This window comes from Lonchura striata, chromosome 6 (genome assembly GCF_046129695.1).
Source record: "Lonchura striata isolate bLonStr1 chromosome 6, bLonStr1.mat, whole genome shotgun sequence".
Lineage (NCBI taxonomy): Eukaryota > Metazoa > Chordata > Aves > Passeriformes > Estrildidae > Lonchura > Lonchura striata.
The window spans coordinates 4358003-4369624 of record NC_134608.1 but is presented as its reverse complement, the minus strand read 5'-3'; the positions used below and the strand labels follow the sequence as shown (position 1 = coordinate 4369624).

Genomic DNA, 11622 nt, shown 5'->3' with positions numbered 1-11622 from the left:
AATATTTATACCCAGTATTTTTTTGAGTGGTGGCAGGGGGGAATGTCATGTTTGCAAACCATTATTTAAGTCCTTACATTTATTGTTTTCAGTTCTTTGCATCTTAGTTTTCTTCTGGCTCTCTAAAACAAAATACAAAGTCTGGAGAACTCTTTGGCCACTTCTTTTGCATAGTCCTTGTGCTGTTACCTTCACAAAGATCTCATATAATCTATGCCTGGACAAAATGATAAATAGAAGCACTTCAAGCAGCAAACACTCTAGTAGAAGAAACAGCACTCTGTACCAAAAGAATTTTTTTTTGTTTTTTCCCTTTAACGCATTTTAAAAGAGACTGTTCTATTAAAAACTTGTTTATTTTATTAAAGAGCTAAAGGAATGCCATGAGAGAGTCAGAGACACGGGCAAGAGGAAAACGCAAAGGATCAGGATTTAGAAGAATCCTCTTCTATTAAGTGCCAAGATACCATGAATTTAGGCAGTGCCATTGCTTCCCAGAATTTACTAGGGAGTGTTTGAGTAAGAAAAGCCATTCCTGCAGAGAGCTGCTGTGCAGAACAGAGCTACCACCTTTCTCATGGGCAGGTGGAAGCCAAAGCCCGTGGCCTGGTGTCCAGAACAGGCTCCAAACTCTTCCAGCAGAGAGCTCCTCTTCCCACTCACACCGTGGTGTCCAGATGTGGACAACTCCAGCAGGGACAGGCTGGGCCATGGGTAGAATCACAAACTCACCTTTTGCTGCTAAAAAAACAGACACATCACCTGTGTGAGACAGGGCACAGCTCTGTTCTCTAAGTTTGCACAGCATTTTCAGCTCAACAGCATCTCACAGGAACGAATCCACCCTCTAGAACATTTAACCAACCCAACAGATTACTCTATCAATCTAAAGATTTTTCAGATTATAGCTTAAAATTCCCTCCTTGCACAGTTCCTGATCTGAGTTACCCCACAGAGCACAGTGAAACACAAGGCAGGGCAGGAGCAGCTCTGTTAGGAATCAGCATCCCCTGCTTTTGTGCTCTCCAGGTTCTGGCACCTCCTCACCAGCCCTTCAGAATCTGCACATTTCCTGATAACTCTCCTAAGGTCCATTCCCAGTGTTTCTGCAGATCTCAAAATGACAGGTTTGCATCTGTACATTGAGACTTTTTCCACTTGCTTTTCCAGGAAAAGCAGCTCAGTGAAGGTTTCTGGATCTTCCAGCAAATGTTGCTGTTTTTGCCTCCTCAGAACCAGTCCTGTGAGCTGAAAAACCCAGTTCACACCTCTGCTTCCAGAGCAAGCAGTTCACAGGCATGTGTGCAAGGGAACTCACCACTTCTGCTGGCAGAGGCAATAAAGATTCCTTCAGTAAAATTGCCTCCACTTTCAGAAGTGCTGCTCATGCCATACTCCTCCTCTTGAAAATCCTTGTAGTTATTGACTGGTGTGTATTCTGTACGCATCTTGTAAAAATAACAGAGCTTCTGCTTTGAACTGTTCTCTGAATCTAGAGTTTGGTGAGATTCTTGTGACTTTAGGACAGGAATAGGATGTTGAAACCTTTCCCATCCTGCAATGGGAAACCAGTGAAGTAAGTGGGAATCTCAATGTCTGTACCTGTAACACCAGGTACTTATTTTGTATCAGTTAGAAGGGAAAGTAAAACCAGCCACAGTAAGTACATTTCAAATTGCCCTCTCCAGGCTGTCAGCCAGAACTCAACAATTTAAGCCCAACTCACGTTTTTAAGACAAGTGACCTCTTCTTTTCCACCAACAGAAATTTTTAAGAACACGAAGAAAACAAAAGTGATGAAGAATATTTATTTTACTGTATCATGACATAAATCTAATTAACATTGTGCTTTGTTTAAATATAAAAATCATTCCCAAGTACATTAGTCAAGTAAGGGTTTGTACACCATAGATGCTGGTGCTTTGGAATTCCAGATGTAGTAATCAGAAGAAATTAATTCCCAGGCTAAAGGGAAAAAACAGGCAAGAAAAATAAGCATTACAGGGTGCCTCACAATCAGACATTCCTTCATCCAAGTTTAAGTGACTACTAATCCATCCTTACCAGTTTACAGAAAAGGTATAATGGCCTCTTTAAACTGTAAGACTCTTACTATTATTTGAAAATCATTTCTGATAATGAGACATTTAAAGTCTCAGCTTCAATTACTTTACTAATGTATCAGTCATGAGCTTAAAATTCAAACAGAGGTTAAGTCAAAAGCAGGTGGATGGCTTGGATTTTCTTCAATGAATATAAATTGCACACTCAATATAAAACATGAAAACGCTGCTTTTTCTGTGTTACAATTTAGGGCTGAGTGTGACCTATCACAAAATTAACAGTGTAGACCATGCTTTTCAAAAGGCATTTACAGAGTTCTGCTACCATGACTGGCAGAAGTTGCAACAGAGAGACAGCTACAAATAAAAGTGCTTCCATTAGGCAGAGCTGCTCAGGTTTAATGAGTGCTTTCTGTGTGCTATTTAGTTATTTTGGTGCAGGCTTGGCAGTGCTCATGTGTTAACAAAAAGCAGATTTGGGTTCTGCTTCACACGTTCAGTGCAGAGATCCACCTAGAGGTGCTGGTGTGGTGACACTGACAGCAGCAATGTCACCTTGTATGCAGGAGCTGAGTTCTGTATCTGGGTACTGCCAACCCACCCAAAATGTCTCTGACCAAGGTGTTCTAAAAAAGGGGCTAGATTAAAGAGAATCATTCCCTGTGTCCCCCCAAAAAAGTTCTGCCATTATGGAGAGCATAGGAACCACCTCAGGGCAGAGGGGAGAGAGCCCCAGAGAAAGGCTGACTTGGTAAGAGATCTCATTTCAAAGGGAGAGGCCAGTCCCTACTCCAGGGATACTTTAAACATCACAAAAAAACTCCAAATCAACAGCAGAGTACAAAAGTCCAACTTTAGTAATGTAATTTTAGTCATTGATAGTTCATAACTGCAATTCAATTTTAGCAACTCACATGCAGTAATTTTGGGCTTCCCTGGAATGAAAATCTGAACAGAATGCTGGTCTATGTAACATCCAGTAAGTGTAAAGTCTGGGATCCTAAAATACAGCTACAAAAAGAGAGGGAAAACACAATCAGATGCACATTGTCACCCTTGCTGTGCAAATCCTGGCAGTCTATGTCACACACTCTGCGTGTGCAAGGGTACTCCAAAGTGACAGGATGTCAAATCCTTTAGGCAGGTAAACAAAAATCCATGCTGAGAATATGAGATTTTAAATCAATATATCTTCAATTGAAGACAATAAAAAAGTGGCTCCTAAGGCCTCTTTTCCCAGAGCTTGTGACTTACTTTTACATAAGCAGTGTTCCCAGTGCACACATAATCAGTCGGGTGCTCTTTGCCTGCGGTGCCAAAAGACACATTTCCAGTCAGGGAAACCTCCAAAGATTTGGGGAACTTCTGTCCTAAAGGCAGAGACAGCATCTATGTCACACAGATGTCACACAGCTGTGCCCAGGCTGCAGAGAAGGGGCTGGGGAAGGAAGGGCAGGCACAGGGGGGTGGTCCTTACCAATGACCCAAAGCAGGAGGCTCTTCTCCCGGGACAAATCCAGCTGGCCATAACTAACTTTGTACTCTAACTGAGCAGTGGGGCCCCTAGGTGGGAGAGAGGAGAAATAAAACCACTGCAATTACTAGCATTCAGCATTTGTTAATGCCTGTTTTGTTACACAAAGCCAGGAAATGCTGACAGACATTATTTATGTGCATACACCTATCTGAGCACACTGCTAATTTATGAGAAAAAATTACAGAGCAGGAGGAAATCCCTGTGCTCTCAGCCCAGTAATCATGAAGGAGCTGTTGATGTTTCAGTTCACTGTTAGTGTTTTACTAACACTGTGATCAGCATCAGCAACTTCGTATCATTACATCTTTGAATTTTCATGATAATTAGGTGGCAGCGTGGTCATGGCAGCTGTCAGAGAGGCTTAGATGAAAACTATCGTTTTAATTTGAAATAACTATATTTTTGATAAGCTGATCTGTAGCTAGGATTGGCAGTCTTAAGGAACAGGTAACCCTGTTGGGTTGGAAGTGATCCCCAGCTTAATCCACCTGGGGGATTTTGGCAGAGTTTCATGTGAGAAGATACAACAGGCAAACAGGATGAACAACATAAGTGTTTGGAATGTCACCAGATATTCTGATATAATTCTGTATTCTGCCTCATTTCACCACGCTGGTGTTCACTGGTAGCACCCTGAGGGAGCATAATCTGTTATACTGACTCCTGACAAGTTCATTCTGGGAAGATAAATGGAAGAAATGGTAGAAATTTATTTAGGTTTTCTTTATTCTTACCTGTTGAAGAAAGGTATATGAGCTTCACAGTACTCAAAATAATTCTTTATGCTTTCATGGAGCTTTAAATTAACTTATTTTTATCTGTGATCCCTCTTCAACGAGTTGATAACATCCCAAAATTGGTGGAACAGGAACCTGGAAAAAACTATATTCATTCTCAAGATACATTAACACCATCATCACAAGATCAGTTATATGCTGTTTTCATTGCTAAAGTACTTTAAAAAAGACCCCAAACACATATTAATTAGAGACTGTGCTAAACTCTTCAGGCTGCTTGTGATAACAGACTTGGGGGGCATGCACTTGACATCTCAACCTGGATATAATTTGCCTAATTCAAGCATTTTAAGTGGCTGATTTAAAGTAAGAGCAGCATTGCCAAGCAAAGATATCAGTAACTCCTGAAGGTGATTCAGACAACTCAAGTCCTCGAGTGCTTTCCAGGCAATATATTACACAAAAACCATTTAATATAATGTTTTGTTATAAATGTTGGACTCAAACTCACTCCAGCATGTCCATGTGGGCTGATGCCCACACAGGTGTTTTTATTTCTGTTTGAACACTAGAAAACACCACGAGTTGGGAGTGTGCTGTTACCTGGGAAGTGTAGTAACAGAGGTTGAAGGAATCTGAAGGAGGAATGAAAGGGAGTTTGTAAGGTCCATTGTGCACAGAATCATGCAGAGGCTCAGCACTGGTGGACATGAGCATGGCAGGGTCCACGGAGCTCACACAGTGATGGACCACGAAGTCTTGGAGCAGGGCATGTTCATTGGGAGGGTCAGGCTGAGGGTGACGTTTGGTGCAGATCCCTCCGTGTCACACTGGGGAAAAGGGAGTCAAGACATTATTCTAAAACACCTGAACCGAGTCACAGTGAGATGTTCAAAAAGAAACCACATTTTTAGCATTAAAAAGAAATAAAATCCCAACCGATTTTCAGTTGTCTTTGATCATTAGTACCAACCACCAGTACTAAGACATCAGTCTCACACACTTGCTGAGAATTTAATTAATTACAACAGCCACTTAATGGATTCCAGCATGCTCTGGATGGTCTCTGTGGTCCCATGCCAGCTCTGTCACAGCAGAGTGTCCCTTGTCTCATCCCCAGCAGGCCACGATCACACCTGGGCTTTCTTCTTGTGTAAGGCCATCCACCCACCCTGCAAAATAACCTGTGAATTGTCCCTCTGAGAGCAGGAAGCTCCTCACCCACACAGTCCCTACCAGCATGGCAGGTGGGAAATGACCCAGGCTTTGGAAGTGCAGCATTTAGGTCGGCCTCCTTTGGAGATGAGATTCCCACTGCATGCAAATAATTAAATTACCACTTTATTAGCAGGGCTCTCTCTTTGTAAAACACTGGCAGTTACAAATACAGTATGCCAAGATAATATTGTGTGCTTCCTAAGCATTATTCAAAACAAGAATGAATGACAGTACAAATTAGAGTTACAAATTTGAATATATTTCATAATTATGATGGATGTATTTAGTCAATAGTCCTCAGTTTGCAATATTAAACAATGAGGTATTTCAATATTAAACAATGCCCAGGGAAGCCCATCTCTAGAAGTGTTCAAGGCCTGGTTAGACAGGGTTTGGAGCAAGTGGAAGGTGTCCCTGCCCATGGCAGGGAGTTGGAATGTGATGATCTTTAAGGTCCCTTCCAACCCAAACCATTCTGGGCTTCTACAATGAAAACCACTGTCACATACAAACCATCCAAAATAATTATACAACCAGTTTCTTTCACTAGGTTCTTTATCAACTGTTCTTATGTCGTGAAATACCAGCATTTGTGGGATCAAAATGTTGTTGTAGTAGAATAAGAAAGAACAGAAGAATAAATTTCCATTTGGCAGGAAAAATAATTAAAATGCTCATGGAAGGACACTTGTAGAAGACATTTAGACATCTCAGCCTGGATATATTTTGTCTAATTCAGGCATTTCAGTAGTTCATTTAAAGTAAGGGCAATGTGGCCAAGCAGTCAAAGGTACCAATAACTCCTGAATGTGAGTCAGACAACAAAAATCGGGAAAATTTTCAACTCAGTATATAATTGCACATCAAATAAGTATTTACTTTGCACAAAAACTACTTTGCACATATCAAACATCTCTCACCTTGCAGTTCACAGCTCCATAAACTTGCCACGTATCCACCACATCCCTCCACTCATACTGCATACACTTGACCTTCTCAGTGATGCCTGACATGAACCTGAGGTTTGCCCTTGTAGGTGCTGGATCTCCAGGGATCTCCAGGTTGGCTGCTCCTTATCTGCAGGCATCTCCTGGATGTCCTTGAAGGAGCTGCTCAGGCTGCGGATGTTGGTGTTCAGGGGGTGCCCAGGGGACAGGCCTGGATCAGCAGATTTCGGAGCTGCCTGACCTTGCTGCTCAGCTCAGCCTCGTTTTTCCGGCTGGGAGAGACGTAGTGCATGATGCCCACAGCAGAGCCAATCCCTGTGAGAGCCCGCTGACAGTGAGGAGGGGTGGCCGTGGCTCCAGGGTCCCCTCCACCAGCGGGACGCAGCCGTAGATGAGGCCGCTCTTGCGGAAGGCCAGCACGGGCCAGAGCTCCCCGGCGGCGGTGGACGTGGTTGATCCTGGTGCAGGTGTCCTGCTGCTCCACGAAAACGTGCTCGTCCACCAGCCTCAGCTCCAAGAGCAGGGCCTTGAGGAAGGCGCTGTGCGAGGGGATGGGGACGTGCGTGGAGCTGCTGAAGGTCTCGGCACGCACCTCAACCGTGGGGTAGCGCCTGCGGGGAGGGGATCGGAGAGGCTCAGTGCCACCCAAAACATCACCCCAAACCACAGCGTCCAGGGACACAAGCACCCAAGCCCTCTTCTGGCTGCAAAAGCATGATAAATATCTTGGGAGTACTGATATTGGGTTTCTCTTCATTGTTCAAACAACTCCTCAAAACCCACCGGGCCTACAAATAAGCTCGTGTACGTGGAAGCCTGCAGCAACCTGATAGAAGCAGTGGTGGGATCGGAACATGAATCACGGTCAATAAAACCATTCCATGAGTAGTTAGGATTCTTTCCAGCAAGTAAATACATTCTCATGAGTAAATACCTACTTTTTAAACTAAGTGTGAATATGTCCATCTATGCTGTCACACAAGGGTACAGGATTTTTGTATGACTCCCACCAGTGCAGAACTTCAAAATATTTCTAAGAGGTGACATCACACTGAAGACAAGTTCTCAGATATTTAAGAAAATTTATGTTCTATGTAACAAAATGCAACTACAACAGCTTTTTGCCTAGATATAGAGTCTACTATATGTAGATAGTGCTACAGCTTTGCTGCTATAACAATAATAACTCCACACTGCACATACAATATATGTGACTTAAAGCTTTTATGACTTTTTCATAATTTCATTTTATCAAGTATTTAAGATGTAACAATAATGTCATGGACAGAGGTTTTGTACAACTTAGAATTGCTATGTTGTACCAATACATATATTTAATTTCAAATTTTCTAGAGATAATATTTGAGGAATATCATATTAACTGTTTAAAACTATATCTGGGATTTTTATGTCCTGCAGTATTGTTGTTTAAAGGGGAGTGGGATGAATTTCTTTTCAAGGTAGCCTAAGGAGGAACTAAGGAGTTGACTTTTAATAAATAGCTGAGAAAATAAAAAAATATTACTTCCATGACTGCACTGGTTGTGCCCTGGTTTGGAACTGCAGACTCCCCTGAGTGTCTCTTACATGAAGTTTGCTGACAGCCTGGCTTTCCTACATTCTGTTTTGTGGATTCCCTCAGTAGTTATCCACAGACCCTCAAAGTGCCCCTCACAGGTCACACACACAAAATTAAATCACTTTATGGATCATCTTGAAGCAGATGTTCTCAGATGTTTGTTTGCACTCAGACCCAGGCTTGCATGCCAACATGGAAGAAAAAAACTGCACAGATATATAAAGGCTCTCATTTGCTGTCCCTTTTATACCGTCTTTTTTAGGACACATTGACAGCCTGCTTTCCAAACTGCCATGGAACTTGCAATCCCAGCAACGTGGGACTTTGTTTTATCTATGACCTCCATCTGCAGCACTTCCCTCCTGCTCCTGAGCACTTCCATGGATCTTATCCTCTTGCCTCTAAGTGCTCTACATCATTTTCTCTTAACTGAGTAGCTGGAGGCAACTACACTTCCTCAGGCTTATTTACCGTGACTGTGATTTTTTTTTCTTTCATTCCTAATCAGGCATCAAGGGCTTTTGGGGTTGTTTTTTTTATTTTTGTCTAAACATAGACAGGGCAAAGCCACAGCGACAAAATTCGTAAACAGGATACAGATGACAGCAAAACACCTCCCTGTGGTCCCACATTTTATTGTGAAGAGCAAAGAAACCAAGTGGGTTTACAGCTATAAAATTTATGAGGCTTTGCAGAGCCAGGGTGTTGATAAGAGGTTATGTGCAACCTTGGTGAGCAGCTCTTCTTTTTGGCCAACGTTTCCAAAACAAGGGAAGAGGAGATATTTCAGTCTGGTTTTGTCTTAGTCAAGTCCCAGTCTCTCTGCTGCATTTGCTGAAGCTGTCCCCACACCACAGCAGCCTCCTCCTCCCACTGAAGTCATTAGATCATTAGTTAGCCCTTCAAATCCCCGTTTTTCAGTATTCCCTTCTAGAAAGTGATGCAAACTTAAAAAAATAAAAAAGACAAAAGTTTCCAAGGATGAATGAACTTCGGTGACTCAAGAGGGAGACCATCCTTGTTGCCTGAATTAAGTTATGATCAGCTAAAAAAAAAAAAAAAAAGAGGGGGAATGCTTTGATGTCCCCGATGTCTTCCCTGAGGTCAAAGATCAGGGCTCACGTATCTCCAGCTGAGTGCCTAAGTCCTGAAACCAACAGTTTCCATGTGATCCGGGCATTCTTTATATTGTCTGCGTGCTTTGTTGAATTTAAGGTCAGTTAGGAGGATAAACTTGGGGCTTCCACAGCCCTATTATTTCCTCTGGGAACTTGAAAGATCTAAGTCTGGAAATCACTTGAAGCATCGAGGATAGTTTGCCCTTTTCAAAGGAGTGCTACTCCTTGTCTCTGCCGCTCACTGTGTGACAAGTCACTTCAGACACCCCTGTCAGCAGCCCCCCCTGCTCCGTGGTGATTACACTCTCCGAGGTTTTGGGGACAAGGCTTTCTCTTTATCTGTGTTTGTAGAGGGGAGGCCTCATCTCTAGTCCTGTAGGTAATACAAGGACCATAATACTAATCCTAAAACAATCAGAGGAGTGTCCAATGGAGAGATCTGTCTGCACCTGAAGATGGAAGATAGTTGTTTTTTTTATTTTTACTCCTAAGTTCTCTCTTTGCTTTTACTAAATTCAGACTAGGACTGTAGGTCACTTTATCCAGGACTTTTTTTTTTTTTTCCCCACAAACTTTCCCTAGCCCCAGTTATTTTTCTTCTCATTATCTGGCTTTCTCTGAAGTCACAGAAGAAGAGTAACAAAAAGGGTAACAAATCTTGCCAGCCCAATAACAGTAACCCGCTAAGCCAAAAGTCTTCCTTTATATCTGCAAGAATTCTGTATAAAAACTGTTCCTTTGGAGAACTCTTTAGTATTCAATAACTTAAAAATCCCCCAATAACTTTTTAAAAAAGTGTTTATATGCACAAATTAGCATCAAACAGAAAGCTGAATTTCTGTCTGAAAGTACTCTATTTTACCTACAGCTACAGAGCAACATGAAAAAAATATAAGGAAAATACAAGCAATAATATATGCTTATATATCTGTTTTGCCCATTTTTGTTAATCTGACAGTATTTCACAATCACTGCCTTGTCCTTTACCATGTTAGGAAGGAGAAGAGCTGGGCAAAATGTTTACAGTGACAAAAAAGAAAGAGGAACGGAGCAAGGAAACTCATGCAAAATGCAGAAGCTGTGAAAAAGCTCCCATATTTAGTTAAAAGCACATTATGTGACTCTGATTCTGAACTTTCTAAAATTGGAGTCAGAAATGCACAGCATCCAGCGGCGCTGGCACGAGACGAGGAATTTATTCAGTATCAGATGGTTTTGGTGGTTTTTGCATCCGTTTTGGGGGCAGCATCCTAGACCCACAGGGCAGCAGTGTCCCCCCAGGACACCCAGACCCCCAGAGCACCCAATCCCCCCAGGACACCAGAATTTTCTGCAGAGCCCCAGAGCACCCGATCCCCCCAGGACACCAGGATTTCCTTCAGGGCATCCAGACCCCCAGAGCATCTGATCCCCGCAGGACACCAGGATTTCCTTCAGGGCATCCAGACCCCCAGAGCACCCAATCCCCCCAGGGCACCAGGATTTCCTCCAGACCCCCAGAACACTCAATCCCTCCAGGGAACCAGGATTTTCTGCAGACATCCAGAGCACCCGATCCCCCCAGGACACCAGGATTTCCTTCAGGGCATCCAGACCCCCAGAGCACCCAATCCCCCCGGGCACCAAGATTTCCTTCAAGACATCCAGACCCCCAGAGCATCTGATCCCCGCAGGACACCAGGATTTCCTTCAGGGCATCCAGAGCACCCTAAACCCGCAGGGCACCGGGATTTCCTTCAGAACATCCAGACCCCCAGAGCACCCGATCCCCCCGGGACATCAGGATTTTCTTCAGGGCTTCCAGACCCCCAGAGCACCCGATCCCCCCAGGATATCAGGATTTTCTTCAGGGCTTCCAGACCCCCAGAACACCCGATCCCCCCAGGATATCAGGATTTTCTTCAGAGCTTCCAGATCCCCAGAACACCCGATCCCCCCAAGATATCAGGATTTTCTTCAGGGCTTCCAGACCCCCAGAACACCCGATCCCCCCAGGATATCAGGATTTTCTTCAGAGCTTCCAGACTCCCAGACCCCCCTCAGGAACATCCGCGCCCCCTGAGGGCATCTGCTCTCCCCAGAGCGCCCGCCTCCCTCCAGAGCACCCGGACCCCCCAGAGCATCCGCTCCCCTCAAGAACACCCTTCCCTCCAGGGCACTCGGATCCCTCAGAGCACCTGGATCCCTTCCAGATCACCGGGACTCCCCAGCCCGACCCTCGGACTGCCCAGCTCGCCGTGCCCGCGGTACCGTCGCTACCTGGAGAAGAGCACGGCGCCGCCGGCCGCGCCTGAGGAGCCACAGCGCCCGCAGGGCCATGCCGGTGGCGGTGCCGGTGGCGGCGATGGTGGCAGCGATGGTGGCGGCGATGGTGGCAGCGATGCCGGCGGTGCCGATGGCGGCCGGGGAGGAGCCGCGGCCGC

General features: G+C 44.3%; 1 protein-coding gene across 1 annotated transcript; it reads right to left on the bottom strand.

Annotated features, from left to right (window-relative positions):
• Positions 1 to 1794: 1794 nt before the first annotated feature.
• On the bottom strand, positions 1795 to 11518 carry AP5M1 (adaptor related protein complex 5 subunit mu 1). The gene is given in 16 exon segments (XM_021534641.2): positions 1795 to 1965; positions 2978 to 3074; positions 3318 to 3433; positions 3541 to 3626; positions 4335 to 4409; positions 4411 to 4472; positions 4941 to 5104; positions 5107 to 5167; positions 6476 to 6562; positions 6564 to 6614; positions 6616 to 6692; positions 6695 to 6802; positions 6805 to 6950; positions 6952 to 7113; positions 11459 to 11488; positions 11490 to 11518. Coding segments are annotated over 16 exon segments (1434 nt in total). The 3' UTR covers positions 1795 to 1882.
• Positions 11519 to 11622: the final 104 nt, after the last annotated feature.